This window comes from Olea europaea, chromosome 9 (genome assembly GCF_002742605.1).
Source record: "Olea europaea var. sylvestris chromosome 9, O_europaea_v1, whole genome shotgun sequence".
Lineage (NCBI taxonomy): Eukaryota > Viridiplantae > Streptophyta > Magnoliopsida > Lamiales > Oleaceae > Olea > Olea europaea.
The window spans coordinates 3,274,328-3,291,268 of record NC_036245.1 but is presented as its reverse complement, the minus strand read 5'-3'; the positions used below and the strand labels follow the sequence as shown (position 1 = coordinate 3,291,268).

Sequence of the window (16,941 nt, the reverse complement as noted above, 5' to 3'; positions counted from 1 at the left end):
AAGTCCTCCTAACTTTAACGAGTATAATTGAGATAACTGAGGAAATTATTCTTTTGAAGATTAACCATGTTTGGCTAAGTTTATCACTATAAAATTATGTACTTTTTATTTTGAAAACAAGTTGATATAATTTAATTTTAAAGTAACAGAGTTAATTGTACTAAATTAACCAATTTTGTTGCAAAAAAGCAACTTATCCAATTTAAAGATTGATCAATAAAAGAGCTAAATATTTATTGTTTACTTATAAGTAAAATTTTAAAGTTTAGCCAAACACAATCAACACAAAACACACACATAACTGGGGGTGGGCAGAAACCGACCTATTTGGGTTGGCTTTTCTAAAAATTCTGTTGCGGTTGGGTTTTTTTAGAAGAAAATGGATTGGGTTGGGTTGGGTTATGGGTTGATCCATCAAAATCAATAACACCCGCCTAACCCAACGCGCTATTTTAAAAATTGAAAAAAAATTTAAAACAAATATAAAAATTAAAAAGTTGAAACCTTACAGCCCTAGTCTACAAAGTTTTATCATTTCTCTCATACTTCGTCTTTCTCTTTATCCCTAAAGCTAAATGTTTCCCTTTCTCATTCTCTCTTGTTCGAGTCCGTCGATCCTCGCCAACTCTATTTGCATTTAGGTTTGACGCTAATCGCCGACTTTTATTCATTTTGGCACTCTTAACTTTAAATTTTAAGTTGATTATTCATTTATGTTTTGCAAATGTAGGTTTCAGGCTTATTTTTTTCCTTCAAGTGAGATGAAAATTTGTATAATATATTCATTTTCCTTTATGCATGCTTACAAGTTTTTGTTTATGGTTGAAACGTTGTGGTTGACGAGTTTTTATTATCAAGCATATTTTTATGATTTTTAATGTTTAAACCGACCAATCCAACCCGACCATAACTTGATTGGGTTGGGCTAGGTTGGGTTAAAAACATGAATGAATTGGGTTCATTTGATTTTAGATTAAACTGATTATGTTGGATTGAGTTTGGATTGGGTAAAAAATCGACAAAGCCCATACCTACACCTAATTACGCAAAACATAGGAAAAATAAAAAATGGAAGGGAAAGGCAGTATTTGACTTTCGATTCCCTTGGCCTTGTCCATTCATCAATCTTACATTTCTTTTCATAATCCCACTCCCAAAATCCTCAGTTTTCCCCCCCAAAATACTTGCACTATGATACAGTCCACTCTCGATGATCGTAAGTTCCCTTGAATTTTGTAACTTTTTCGCATCCAATCTCCCGTAAGTTGGGCGATTTTCAATTCTTTCGATTCAAGTCCTTATTCTATAGGATCAACAATTTAATGATTTATTGATCAAAAATTAATTCTAGACATTCGTACGTGAATCAACAAGTCTTGATTTTGACTTATTTCTTATTTTTATGAAGAATCAACAGATACTTGATGATTTTTTTTGTTATTGTTAATTTTAATAATGCTACTTGTGCATCATGAAATTATATAATGGTTTATCTATCAATGAGTTGTCAAAAAGAGAGTAAAAAAAATTTTCTTATTGAAGAAAATTTTTAACTTGATCATATCTCATCATATCATGTGTGTATATATATGTCAAGGACCGCAGCTTTACTTAGCCCCTTGACACTATCGCAGCCGCAGTTTGCCCAACTTCGGCCGCACATTGTAAATATTACTTCAAGTTTGAGTTGTAATTTTCGTTTCATTGTAATAGTTATTTTAATTGTAAAATAGCTCTGATATTGGTAAAAGATTAGTATGATTCCTCGTCTTTTAAACGTCTACTCCCGTCACTTGGGTTTTTGTTCAGAATGCTATTATAGGGGGTATTAGTCATTCAAAAATCTTTCAAGCTCACTGGTGTCCGCCCCCTGCACCAGCATTTGTAATTTTCTGCTTTCATCAATTGTAATGTTCAGTTTTCAGCAATCAATGTTCAATTTACTTTCAATGTATTCAAATTTTCAATTGTAAGCTTTCTACAAAATTGCAATCAAATTTTCTTTCGTCCCGACGCGACCGAGAAAAGGCGGAAGGTAGTCTAGCGGAGCAGACTACTGCCGCACGGTGTCCCTTTCTGTGCCAAGAAGAAAGGCACCCCGTGAAAGTTGGTATATATATATATATATATACATACAAACACACACAATCGTATTAATTTATCCTTTTTGATTGCATCAAAATTTTTTCCCATTCTTTGACTTTCTAAGGGCCTGTTTGGGCCCCATTTTTTCACTCAAAAAATTGATTTTTTGACTGTTATTTCACTATTTCAGTCGTCATATTTGACTTTTTCTCTCACAGATAAACCCCACTTTTTTCCTAATGGTCAAAAAATTAATTTTTAAATTCACTCCCAATCAGCTCTAAATAATGCTAGATTTTATCTAATTCAAGTTCGAATATTCTTGAATATCCATTTGACTAAACGAGTATTTGACTACGTTAACCATCTGTCACTTCGCACACGAATATCAAAGATTGACACATGGGGAGACGAGACGACCACAAGCATAGATGGCGTGGGGTGCCATGGAGGCAAAGACAGGGTGGGTTGTTTCTCTTTTCGGGTAAATTCAATTTGTGATCCCTATAATTTTATCAAAATTTTAATTGCGTCATTATAATTTTATTTGTCTAAAAAGAATCATTATAGTTTAATTTGATTTTAATTTACATTACCATTTCCAATCTTGAGGATGTCTTGGATTGTTTTTAAGTGCTTATAATTTAGTGTCCTATATAATTGTGAATAATAAGAGAATAATAATTGTAAATCAAGTCCCTATTTAGTAGGTATTAAAATAAATTTTCTAATATATTATATATATTTTAATAGAAATTGATGAAATGTGTTATTCAAAAGTTATGCATGTCATAAAATGTGTGATTAAAACTAATTGTTGACTTTGAATTGAATTAAAATCTTGATTTTAATTTCTATCAACAAGGACCAAATGTGTAGATAAAATGTGTATTTAATCAACTTAAACAAAATGTACAAATTGTCGCATGGACTAGTGTAGAGTACTTAAAATTTTTTTACTCTTTAAATTGTTAAATATGCTATTTAAAAATAGAGTCCCATCGAGACACTCTTATTAACAAAAACCAGATTTCAAAGAAAAATTACATTCTACTGAGAATTGTGGATAACTTAATCAACTCTTAAATTTGGACGAAATTAAATTTCTCGAAACGAAATTATATAATTTTCTTATAAATTGGAAGTATATAATTATTTTTTTAGTATTAATGACTTTTCAACTCCACCTTCTTCATTTTTTCGAAAATCATTGGTCAATACCTAGCCTTGATTGGTGGCCTTAAAATCTAAAAAAACATGTAGTTTTGAATAGTATCTTTTTATATTTTTTTTATTATTTTTTTTTGGAGAAGGAATTAAAAACGACTTAATAAATAATGGAACAAATGAATCCCTTAGGCTATATTTGATTGCACCCCAATTCCATGGAAAATGGAAATCAAATTCCATCTTTCCAATTTTTTGTTGTTTGATTGACAAAATTTTTCCTAGAATTCGAATTCCACATTTTATGCCACTTAAGTTAATTTCCATCTTTTCCTATAATTCCAATTCTCACCATTACCGTAGCACTTTTTTTTTTTTTTTTTTTTTTTGGCAATGGAAACAAATTATAAGAATTATTGTAAAAAATTATTTCTCTTTAAATGACAATTTTCATGTAAAACAAAACCAAACGAACACCAAAAGAAAGATGATTTTCTTGAAATTTTTGTTTTTTTGTGTGTTGACAATGGAACAAATTTCATTCCAATATCAATAAAATTTATCCCTTTAATTAATAATTTTCATGTAAAACAAAACCAACGAAAATAAAAAAAACACTTTTATTTCAACATTTTTCATATGAAAAATTATCATAATCAAACACAATAATTTACAATTATTAGGAAAACAATTTTTAGGCAATTCAATTTCCTGAAATTTGTTTTCAATTCAATTCAATTCCATTTTTTCAATCAAACGGACCCTTAGATAATTAGCTAACATTAATGGAGCTTCTCATGGAAGCTACTTGTTCTTTTTGATATCCGCGACAAATTTTAAAAAAAATTGCTTTATTTTTCACTAAGGGTCCATTTGATTGTAAAGATGGAATTTGGGTGAAAAGAAAACGAATTTCAGGGAATTGAATTACCTAAAAATTGTTTTTCTAAAAATTGTAAATTATTGTGTTTGATTGGTATAATTTTTCACGTGAAAAATGTTGAAATAAGTATTTTTTGATGTTTGTTTGATATTATTTTACATGAAAATTATCAATTAAAGGGATTGAATTTACTGGTATTTGTGATGAAATTTATTTTCTTTACCAATATATATATATAAGAAAATCATCTATTTTTTGGTGTTCGTTTAACTTTGTTTTAAATAAAAATTGTCAATTAAAGAGAAATATTTTTTACAATAATTCTTAGAATTTATCTTTATTGCCAAAAAATAAAAAAAACAAGAAAAATGCAATTCCCAAGAAATCTAAGAATTCCTATTCCATAGAAAATAAATCCCAATCAAACACACCAAAGTTGAAAAATGCCATCCAAATTTCATTTTCCATGGAAATAAATTACCAATCAAATGGTGGCTAAGGGTATAATAGATAATTTGGTACCAAATTTGCTTATTTTTGCAAGAATTATCAAAATAGACACTTTTCAATCGACAAGTATGAAATTAGACATTTTTGTAGATTCTCCTTTAAAGATTTGATCAATATAAGAGCTAAATATTTATTATTTAATATTTACTTATAATAAAAATTTAAAGCTTAGCCAAATACACTCAACATAAATCTCACACACAATATAGGGGAAAAAAAATATCAAAAAAGAAAAGATCAGTATTTGACTTTTTATTCCGTTGGCCTTCCCATTTCATCAATCTTGCGTTTCTGTTCATTATTTCACTCCGAAAATCCTCAATTTTCTCCCCAAAATATTGCCACTATGATACAATCCACTCTCGATGATCGCAAGTTCCCTCGAATTTCATAACTTTTTTGCACCCAATTATCCATTTCACTTTAATTTTTCTAATCGCCCAAATATAATTAATTATCTTACCAATTATGACAAAGATCGATTCAGTTTAGACAATATCCCATGGAAATTTCAGGGCTTGGGACATAGTTTGTATCAACTAGGTTTTTCATTTCATTTTCCCCAAAATGTTAGTTGGTTTGACTTAATCAAAACAGTTCAGTTGGATTTTGTGTTTTTTGGGATTATTAATATTGATTGCGATGAAGATTGAACAACTGGATGAACCGATCGATAGTAGTGTTGATACCAATAGGAGTAATAACAGTGATGATGATCAAGAAAGAAGGTTGATCACAGTTCGGGTGGATGCCAAAAGAGCTCTAGTCGGAGCAGGGGCACGGATCTTGTTTTACCCGACCCTTTTGTATAACGTCTTTCGCAATAAGATCCAAGCTGAGTTCAGATGGTGGGATCAGATCGATCAGGTATAGGGATGCTAGTACTTTGTTATGTTTGATAATTTACTATATTCATCAGGGCTTCTCTGTTAATTTGTTATTTCATTTTTTGAGATTTTCTTTTTTATTCGTTTTGTTATTTTGTTGCATGCTGGGCAAAATGTTGAGCAGTTGAATAAAGTTCAGTAATCCTACGAGGAGAAAAGTGTTCGAGTCTTTTTTATAGAGTTAATTGTTCCAATAGTCATTGAACTTTTGTCCACGTCTTCAATTACTGAAGTTTTAGTGGTCGAGTTTTGACCACTAAACTTTAAAATACGTTTGAACGTAACTCATAGTATCTGTTTAAAACCTTTAATGGAATTTGTTTAAAACCTGAAGTGGAATTGATGATGTGGTTGACGTAATGCACACCTGGTGTCTCATCATGCTGTTTAATTTGAGATGATCGAATTTTGGTTACTAAATTTTGGAAAATGTCTTCGATTGCTCCCTAAATTTAGCAAACGTCTTTTATTGCTTACTAAATTTTTAGATGGTCGAATTTTAGTCACTAAACTTTGAAAAATGTCTCCAATTGCTCCATAAACTTTGAAAAACGTCTTCTGTTGCCTATCGAACTTTGAGGTGGTTGAATTTTGGCCACTACACTTTGAGATGGTCGAATTTTAGCTACTAAACTTTGAAAAACGTCTTTTATTCCTCACAATAATTTTGGATTTAATTGAAATTTGAATTTAATTTAATTCTAACTGTTGTGTGTTTCATTGTAAAATTCAAATATTAAATTTTAGATTTAATTTAATTTTGATAACGAATTTATTATGTGTTTCATTGCAATTAATAGTCACTTTCTTTGCACAGTTTTGCAAGTCTTATCTATCATGATATTTGAATTTTGCAAAGAAATAATTTTTTATTAAAATTAAATTAAAACTAAATTTTAATATTTGAAGTCTACAACAAAACACACAATAAGCCCTTGTTTGGTGAGGATTAAAATAATATTTTTAATAAATTTTGATAAAAGTTGATAAAATGTATGGTTGAAAAGTTGTAGGTTGTTATGACTTGGGGTTCCATTTTAAAAGATCAACCTTATTAAGAGGAGTAGCTCAAAGTCTTATAAGTTGGTTTATAATACCATTTTTATTCGATGTGAGATTTTATCTCTTAACATGCCTTCTCAAGATGATAGCTCGTTTGAGCAGATCAATTTTGAAATCTGTATGCTCATTTATTGAGTCTTGATAGGGTCGAATTGCTCGTTGGAGCTTCATAGGCTCTGATACCATGATGGAACTTTAATCTTGACTGTATATTAATAAAATGAATTACAATACAACAAGCAATGATTTTATACAGAAGAATTATATGCTCTATATATACTAAGATTGCAAAATTATTCTAGGAAGGCATTATTGTTCTAGGGAAGCTAGCTAGAATTGTGGCCGTGAGATTGATGACTAATGTAGGGCTTGATTTTTGTGATTGACTGGTTGTTACACCCTTGAATCTCGCCTAATTATCTTTGTTATGATCTGTTGCTTGATTTGTGGTATAATCTTTGATACGCCCTCACAAGATAAGGCTGCCAAAAAGATACAAGGACTTGATTTGGGTTGGAGTTTATGATTCCGGGTTAGGAGAAAACATAAGTAACGAAATTTGCTCAATTTAAGATAATTTGGCGGTCGATTGAACAATTTTTCAAAGGAGATTTATTCTGTAAAAGAGGAGTTGGTTGTCGATTAATGAGGTAAACAACGGTTTGAAATGTGTGAGGCTAAAAGGAGTGGGGGAGAGGCATCTTTTAAAAGAGTAAGTCCCATTTCACAAGATAGTGATGACAGCGCTCAGCAACCCCATTTTGTTGGGGAGTGTGAGGAGCGGTGGTATGGTGACTAATTCCATGAATAGAAAAGTAATTTTAAGAGTCACAAACTCACCATCGTGGTTGGAATAAGCACTTTTTATTTTTGTTTCAAAACGATTTTCGACAAGATGCTTAAATTGAGGAACTGTGCTACGTATATTTGATTTGGTTGTCATAGGATAAAACCATATATATTTGGTAAAATGATCAACCAAAATTAAGTAGTAGTGTGAACCATCGAGACGAACAATATGCGAAGGAGCCCAAACATGGGTGTAAATGAGATCAAGAGGAGCATGACTTTGAAGAATAGTTGAATGGAAAGGTTGTTGATGCGCTTTATTGATAGAGCAAGAAGTACAAAGATTTGACACTTGACGTTCTTTTTTTACTGGAAGAGAAAAAGCATTAACAAGATAATTGACAATTTTTGAAGATGGGTGTCCAAGTAGCTTGTGCCACCCATCAATCGACATCCTCTCATGCACATTTGCAACCTTTTTGATGATGAGTCCACCAATGACTCCAAAAGTGTGTACACACCATTTTCACATGCACCTTTGAGAAGTACGCCCCTGTGATCTGATCCTTGCCAAGACAGTAAGATGGGTGAAATTCAAGAAAAACATGGTTTTAGGTAGAAAAATGATGGACAGAAACTAAATTTTTACGAATGCTTGGAACACAAAGGGTATCATTTAATTTGAAGGTGCATGTTGGGGAATGAAATACCAAAGAACCAATATGTAAGACACGCAATCCTGAACGATCACCGATTACAACTTCATCTGTGCCATCATATTTCGTGTGAATGGATAAATTCACCAAATCACCCGTAATATTATGAGATGCAGCAGAATTAATTAACCATTTGTTGTCCTTTTGATGGGTGGTTCAAACAGAGCTGGCAGTGGGCTCCAAAAAATGGACTTTCGGACACTGTCAGGCAATATGGCCCAATTGGTCACACCATTGACACTTTGGCTGATGACGGCGCTAACCTGTGGGCTTCCCTCCGTAGTTGGGTCGATTGATGTCTTTCGGCCCATTAGGACTTCTGTTTCCTAGAGGTTTATTGAAGCCGCGAGATGTACTGGTGCCATGTCTGATGAGCTCACAGCTCTAATGAGACACCAACACATGGGAATTAGTTCCCCCCCCCCCCACCTCACTGCAAACCAGTAGGTTGCAAATGGGTATTCAGGGTGAAAAGAAAATTTGATAGGTCCGTTGATCGTTTTAAAGCTAGCTTGGTTGCCAAATGTTTTAATCAACGATCTGGGTTGGATTACAAGGAAACTTTCAGTTCGATTGTAAAACCAGCCACCATTAGAACAGTTCTGACCATTGCTGTGATGCAAGGTTGGACCTTGAGACAGCTAGATGTCAACATTGCTTTCTTACATGGAAAATTGCATGAAACAGTGTATATGCTTCAACCACCGGGCTTCAAAGATTTAGCAAAACCTAACCACGTTTGTAGGTTACAAAAGACCATCTACGGTCTCAAACAAGCTCCAAGGGAATGGTACTTGACTCTAAAAGAAAAGATTTTGGAATTTGGTTTTGTCAATTCAAAAGTAGACATCTCATTGTTCATTTACAAATCAGCCTTTGTTTTATGCTTCCTGCTGGTCTATGTTGATGATTTGGTTATTACTGGAAGTGACAAAGTTTTTGTCTCCTCAATAATTGCTAAACTTGGAGCTTCTTTTTCTTTGAAAGACGTGGGGCAACTTCATTTTTTTCGAGGCATGGAAGTTATTCCTACTACAACGGGTTTATTCCAGTCCCAGCATAAATACATTCATAACATTCTCGCAAAGGCAAACATCCTCGATGCAAAAGAAGTGTCCACTCCACTATCCACAACAATGGCTCTTACACTCATTGATGACACTTCAGCTATGGACAGCACTGGGTTTAGGAGTGTCATAGGTGCACTTCAGTACCTCTCTCTTACACGGCCGGACATATCCTTTGCAGTGAACAAACTTTCCCAATTTATGCATAAACCCACTGCCATGCATTGTTTAGCTACAAAGAGACTCCTAAGATACTTGAAATAAACAATTTATCATGGCATTCACATACGTAAAGGCTCAAGCTCAACCATAACCACCTATGCCGATGTTGATTGGGCCGAGAACTATGATGATGGAAGTTCTACATCTGCCTGCATATGCTTTCTCGGTCAAAATCTAACCTCTTGGAGCTCAAAAAACAACGAGCCATTGCAAGATCATCTACTGAAGCGAAGTATAGAGCTCTTGCAACTGCAACATCAGAAACCATTTGATTATTGTCGCTGTTTTAGGAGCTTAGCTTAAACATTTCTTCCCCACCAAAATTGCTTTATGGCAACTTGGGTACAACCCAACTCAGCGTTAACCTTGTCCAACATTCCTGGATGAAGCATATTCAAATAGATTTGCATTTTGTTAGAGATATAGTTCTAAAAGATATGCTACAAGTTCATCATGTAAATACCTAAGATCAGCTTGCAGATCTTCTCACAAATCCATTGTCAAAGCAACAAACGGACCAACTAAGAACCACGATTGGACTTGCGGATGGCAACCTTATCTTGTGGGGGCGTATCAAATATCATGCCACAAATCAAGCAATAGATCATAATAAAGATAATTAGGCGAGATTGAAAGGTATAACAACCAGTCAATCACAAAAATTAAGCCCTGCATCAGTCACCAATCTCATGACCACAATTCTAGCTAGCTTCCCTAAAACAATATTGCCTTTCTATAATAGTTTTGTGCAATCTTTGTATATATAGAACATATGATTCTTCTGTAAAAAATTATTGCTGTATTGTAACTTATTTATCAATATACAATCAAGATTAAAGTTTCATCATAGATCCTATGAAATATGTGGTTAAAATTAATTATTGACTTTGAGTTTGATAAAAATTTAAGTTTAATTTCTTTCGAACAGGGTTAGATTTGTCGTTAGAATTAAATTAAATCCAAAATTTAACAACGAATTTTAATTGAATCCAAATTATTGTAAGCAACAGAAGACATTTTTCAAAGTGACTACCTTAGAGTTCAGTGAGCAATGAAAGACATTTTTAAAAGTTTAGTGAGCAATTGAAAACGTTTTCCAAAGTATAGGTATCAAAATTCGACCATCTCAATGTTTTAATGATGTGACGAGATGCCCCATGTGCATTCCGTTAATCACGTCACCAATTTCGTTAAGAGGTTTCAAGCAGATGTTATACCAGTTAGTAACAACCAACGCTTTTCAAAGTTTAGTGGTCAAAACTCAACATCTTAAACTTTAGTGAGCAATTGAAGACATATACATAAGTTTAGTGACCATTGGAACAATTAACTCTTTTTTATACTACACTTATTAATAGGGAATTTTTAATTTTTTATGTTTTCTGTGAGTGTCAGTTGTTTGCAAGAACATCAATATAGTATGGAAGGCAGAATAGTAAGCCTATTAGCATGTGATATACTTTCCTGGAATCAAATTTCACTCATCTAAGTTGCGATTTAGTGGATGGTGGAAAAACGTAAATGCATTTTATTTTTTTTAAGCACAGAAAGGAAAACTTGTAAACACATTTCTTTCAAGGTGAAAGGGGTGAGGTTAACATAAATTAGATTGTCCTTTGAATATGTTGAACTCAAACAACTGCTTGTGGAAGAAATGTTTTGAAAAAAAACAAAGAAAAAACAATTTTTTTTAGTATTAATATGACACACCCTCATTGTCAAACTCAGTGGCACCCACTGTGGATGTCAAGTAAATTTAACATATCGTCTTAACAAAGCTACCACTTTTGATCTATAATTTGAAAAGGATTAATATACTGTGGAATTATTTTTGGATCTTGCAAGTAAGTACAAGTTGAGTTTATAGTGGATATTTGGATATGCTTCTTAATCTGGTTATAACCTTGTTTGCTGGACTATGCTATAGATGTGAGGAAAAGGGTTTGATTGCTTCTCATTTCTACAGTAAGTTTTAATGAAGAATGGATTCTTAATATGTTGAATTCATTATGTTTATGCAGTTTCTTTTGTTGGGAGCTGTTCCATTTCCAAAGGATGTGCCTCGGCTGAAGCAGCTTGGAGTTGGAGGTGTGATTACTCTTAATGAGCCCTATGAAACTTTGGTATCGACATCTTTGTACCACGTAAGTGGTTATTAGATATATGACGTTGTTTTCTCTTCCTGGTGTTGGATATCATCAAGTATCAACTACGATTATTTTCTGGGTTAAAACTGAATTTTTCTCCTCCCAAAATTTTGTCAGTATTTATCACCACGGATGGTCTTCGCTATAGTTGGTATCTGCTCTCTGTAAATCCATGTTCTTTTGTTATGGTTCTTATAATAATAAGTTTTGATGCTATTGATGTTTATTGAATGTATGCAAAAATGATGTGTGAATGTGGTGCACAAAACGTGGTGTATTTTTCGTATATGACTGATTAATTTAGTTTCAGCTGAAGCTTGGTATCAGAATTATTATTATTATTTTTAAATTTTTATTCACGTCTTTATACTGTGGTTTCTGGCATCAACTTATGATCTAAATGCATGCCTCTTGGTAGATTCTTAGGAATGATCGGGCAGCGTATATCTGAAAAGACTGGTTTGTGAGTGTGTTAATTTGCCTTTTAAGCTCAATCTGTTAGATGGCATATTTTTGACCTATTCGCAACTGATTAAGCTTTGTCAAGTTAATTTACTTTTGGCACACCACTGTATGTTTTAATCATGCTATTCTTATTTTCTATGTCCAGGCATCTATAGCCATATAGCTCTATCATTTTTGCTTACCTTTAGTGTGTTGAAAGGGTGAGTATTGCTCTGTAATTTCATTCTACTTATCTTTATCTCAAAAGTTAATTGAGTGGATAATAAATAATGATGATTATGTACTGATGGTTCTTGTTGTAGTTGTGAATGTGGTGCTTTGGAGAAATGATACATTCTACCGCGACATATCCTGTGGATGTTGTGCAAAACAATTTAAAAGTACAAATGATACATAATTAAATACTTTTCTGTTCTAGCGATGGAAAAATGCCCTTCCCAGCCATGCCATGCCTTGCCTTGAATTGGGGAGGGATTCACCCATATTGTTGGTGCCCCAGGTCAAGGATGGGGCAGGGGCATTTTGCCGTCCTTGTTCCATTTGTGAGTTATGGATAGCACTTATATAGGCAAGGAATGGTCCTCTTTGAGTACTTACATTTGTTTCCATGAACAATTGAATTTTTGTACATTGGAAAAAGCATTACATATTTCACAATCAAAACAAATACAAAGGATCAATTTAGTTTCTTTATTCACTTTACCTTCACGTCGTTCTTTCTTTATTATTCCCAGGCTCATGAGATAGACCATCTAGTAATTCCGACAAGGGATTATCTCTTTGCTCCTACATTTGCGGATATCAACCGAGCGGTAGATTTTATCCACGGTATGTGATCTTTGTCCATGTTGTCTTGAGCTATATTTGTAAACTATGATGTTCTGGTACTTCATCTTTAACTATTTGCTTTTCTTTATGGGTACAGAGAATTCTTGTAGTGGTCGAACAACATATGTCCACTGCAAAGCTGGGAGGGGACGGAGCACAACCATTGTGCTTTGCTATCTGGTGAGTTCCTCTTTCGGAAAAGGACTTTTTCTTTATGCAGCATTTTCACTTCCATCTATTTTTGGCTTAGCGCAACTCGTAATCTGAGATCATATACAGGTTGAATATAAGAATATGAGCCCCATTGCTGCGTTTGAATATGTTCGCTCTAGAAGACCAAGGATCCTATTAGCTCCTTCCCAATGGAAGGTGGGCATAGAATGTCTACCCATTTAGAATCTATCTAAATTACAACCTGTTTGTTTACTGGATAAAGAGTAGTTTTCGATGTTTTTGATCATGACTTCATCTGAGTTCCAGGCAGTCCAAGAATATAAGAAGCAGCGGATATTGTCTCGTTTAATATGCCCCTCGGGAGATGCTGTAATTATTACTAAAGCTGATCTGGAAGGGTATCCTAACCCGTGTAACGATGATTCTGGTAAGGAGCTTGCAATTGTGCCCAGAATGCCGAAGACTAGGCCCATGATGGCTAGGTTGTCCTGCCTCTTCGCTTCTCTAAAAGTTACAGGTGGTTGTGGATCTGTTGCGAGGCAGATGACAGAAGCACGCGCCTGATAAATCCGACCCTTTCCCGAGATGCTAGAATTTTACAGAGGAGCATGATTCATGTTTATGTATCCAGAGTCTTGTATGTATTTATAGGGTACAATGACGGAATTACTTTGAAGATTTCTTCAATGTTGTATATAAGTTCCTCTTCGTTTTGTGTGTGTATGCATGGGATTTTGTTGTTCATATGCATTGGGCTATCTGATTCTACAACATTACGAAGATATCTTTAAATTTTAAACCATTCTACCGTACTATCTGGTCGAGCTGTGCGCATCAAACAAGCATATAATACCAGTCTAGATGGCAATTACATGATATTAAATGATAGATTCATTTAAATATAAAGTCACGTGACTCATTTAATGAACTAATAAAATGTAAGCTAAATTGGTGCTCTAATACCATTGGTGATGAATAATATTATTTCTAATTAAATAATCAATTTAAAAACTTTAGATATGGAAGTAGTAAATAGTAAATTTACCTTAGAACAAACTATTAATTGCCTAGATAATCTATTTTTATGGAAAATAATCACTTATTACAGAGGAGAAGAGGAACCTAATGTTTCACTATGTAATCATACTGTAACTTTCATAGTTCAGCGACTATACGTCTTTTATGTAGCATTTGTGATAAAGCAGCTAATGGCCCTTTATTTTTTACACTTTCTCAGAGAACAATAATAAAACACATTCTAAGAAATATAGATAAAAATTACTAGTCTTAGCTCTCGTTTGGCCCCCATTCTTTTCAAATTTTAATGATTGAAATAATATTTTTTGAAAAATGTGTGGTTGAAAAAGAATGAAAAGTTTTTGATTTACGTATAATATTATTTTATGAAAAATTGTATGATTGAAAATAAAATAGAGAAAAAAATGAGAAAGAGAATGGGGGCCAAACAGGGGCTTTCAGTGGGTAAACATGTTTTCGTGGTGGATATGAAGGGAACGATATACCTTGAAATTATTATTATTTTTGAAAAAAATAACTTATATTTTGTGATTGATGTGGTCAAAATAACTTATATTTTGAAAAACATCGTATCCTCTATTGAAGAATCCAAAAAAGGTGGATTAGGCCATGTGATATTCCCTAATGCACTAACAAAACCCTAAATCTGATAATTCCTCCATAGCTCTTCATCTCCTTTTTAAAAGCATAAAAAATCTTCCATAAAGCGAAAGAATTGAATAAAGACAACTCATTAATTCTTCTTTTCTATATTGCATGTGGAAAGTGACATTTCATTTTCTTCACTTCTATGCACTCTCCCTTGCTACTACCTTACATCATTTATGACTCGTTTAGTAGAAATTTTTCATCCAAAAAAATTAATTTTTGACCCTTATTTTACTATTTCAACTGTCATTTTTGACTTATTCACTTACAGGTGAAATCCTCTTTTCTCTCTTTAATGATTAAAAAATCAATTCTCTTAATCATTATCGAACATGCCTTTAATTTCTTTATTTTCCCACAATATTTATCGAAGCAAAATGACACAAATCACCTTTTTTTAGTTCTGAAAAATATAATTATTTTTTAATAAAACCATTCAAGGTGCAAGATTTGATTAACAAATAATTATTCAGTTTGGACACACACTAATCCTTCACATATTGACTTGATCTTAGGTAGAGAAGTCTTTGACCTAGAATCAACCTATATTGCATCAAATTCGTAAAACCACATTTTTTTAAAATTTTTTTACCAGCCTTCATTAGTGGAATATATTTTTTTTTATTATTTTCAATATATCAATTCAGTATGAAATTTTTATTTGTCACCCCTATAAGCTCGATTTTTCTTTCGCTTTATTTCTTTCCTTACCTTGTTCAGATCTATCTAGCTGCTCGAGTGAATGTGTCATTTAAACTCGTATCATTTTAATACTTGGGGGATTTTGGTTGTTTTAAGATATAAAGATTATTCTTGTCGGGTTTCTTGGTTTAAAAAAAATGTTTTTTTGAAATTTTAATCCCTACACAATATCTATCTACATCAACTGATTCCTTGTTGTGTTGAGGCGGCTTTATTCCCTTAAGAAACTTCTATGAAGTTGCCTACATATATATATATATATACATGCACGTCCCAGGATAAAAAAAACACCATGCACGTCACCTCACTTTCTCTCTCTCGAAATGTCAAGCATATCTCTTCTCTTAACCTATTATGCAGAAACATATAGCATCTGGAATAGAATAAAGCAGTAAAGGGATTTTAAGAGTAACGAAAAACACATTAGCACTGTCTTAAAAATTTCATGTACGATTCTGTGGATTGACAGAAAGGATGATTAATCTGCAACTTTTTCTTTATCACCTCAAAAAACTAGCATGAAATATAATCATGAAGTTGAAAGGACTAGAAATTCTTAGAGACATACCATCGGAAAAACTTCCTTGACCAATTGGGTAGATCAAGAAATCAGCTGTAGCAGCTGGAAAATATTAATTTGTAAGAAAATAATTAATTTATAAAAGTAAACTATGGTTTGCATGTAGCATCTGAACCTGCATGCATGTATCGATCTGTGTCCTGATACAGTAATATATTTTCGGAACATTAAACGGAGAAAACAACAATTTACGAGGTTTTATCAATTTTACCTTTGTCAAAGCACTAACTTTTTATCATGTAAGAATACCATCTACTAATAGTTCTTCTTCGATGGCTTACACAAATATCAATAGGAAAAGATAACATTATCAAATGATTCTCTTTTAAAGAGATCCCACACTTTTGTTTTCTTTGTTGATCATAAGGTAACTACATTGCTGTGGTGATTTGGGTCGATGTTCTAGTCTTTAATTGACTTAATTCATAACTACACTTTTACTACACACTGATTTCTTTCGCATTGTCCAGGATTCAAATTCATGACATTTGTCTTATGAGAGATTTATCCCTTGCTTGGGCTCCATTATTCAAAAAATTCATTTTTCTTTCTTATTTCTAACTCTATTTTTTTGAATAAAATAATATTACACGTAAATTAAAAACTTTTTCTTATTTTTTAACCACACATTCTTCAACATATTATTGTTCAAAAATGTATTTCTAATGGAGCCAAACAAGGGTTTAAGCTGAATTTCATAAGACAGAGGTCATGCGTTCAAATTCTGGATAACATGAAGGAAATTTTGTAATTAAAAAGATGGACACAAACTCTCTCGAACATTAAGCATGAGTTAACGACATAGGCCCAAGTTATTACCCTTGAGAATAATTAACCGATATGAAATTTCAACATACTAAACATCTAATTATTGAAATGGAAGAAATGCCATAATTCTTTTCATCTTCATTTACACTAAGCTAGAGGTTAGTACATATTGTCAATACTTCCTAAGATATTTAAGTGTCTTA

The 16,941-nt window shown here is 32.8% G+C and overlaps 2 protein-coding genes across 2 annotated transcripts in view; one reads left to right on the top strand and one right to left on the bottom strand.

Annotated features, from left to right (window-relative positions):
• Positions 1-4,874: 4,874 nt before the first annotated feature.
• Positions 4,875-13,786, top strand: LOC111399431 (putative dual specificity protein phosphatase DSP8). The gene is made up of 6 exons (XM_023026740.1): positions 4,875-5,512; positions 11,410-11,532; positions 12,735-12,828; positions 12,926-13,008; positions 13,108-13,197; positions 13,309-13,786. Exons 1-6 carry the CDS (start codon positions 5,288-5,290, stop codon positions 13,564-13,566), a joined length of 873 nt encoding a protein of 290 aa, XP_022882508.1. The 5' UTR covers positions 4,875-5,287; the 3' UTR covers positions 13,567-13,786.
• A 2,273-nt stretch (positions 13,787-16,059) lies between these two features.
• The window catches only part of LOC111399823, a 6,835-nt gene continuing 5,953 nt past the window's right edge, over positions 16,060-16,941 (bottom strand). The window contains exon 7 of the mRNA XM_023027315.1: positions 16,060-16,110. Coding sequence (XP_022883083.1) covers positions 16,060-16,110 — 51 coding nt within the window. The remainder of the gene's footprint in view (positions 16,111-16,941) is intronic.

Bases quoted from the DNA above. Each gene is read 5' to 3' on its own strand.
- LOC111399431 (XM_023026740.1), top strand. From the start codon at position 5,288: ATGAAGATTGAACAACTGGATGAACCGATCGATAGTAGTGTTGATACC. The intron at 13,009-13,107 runs GTGAGTTCCTCT...GATCATATACAG, and splicing joins CCATTGTGCTTTGCTATCTG to GTTGAATATAAGAATATGAG. The intron at 13,198-13,308 runs GTGGGCATAGAA...TCTGAGTTCCAG, and splicing joins TAGCTCCTTCCCAATGGAAG to GCAGTCCAAGAATATAAGAA.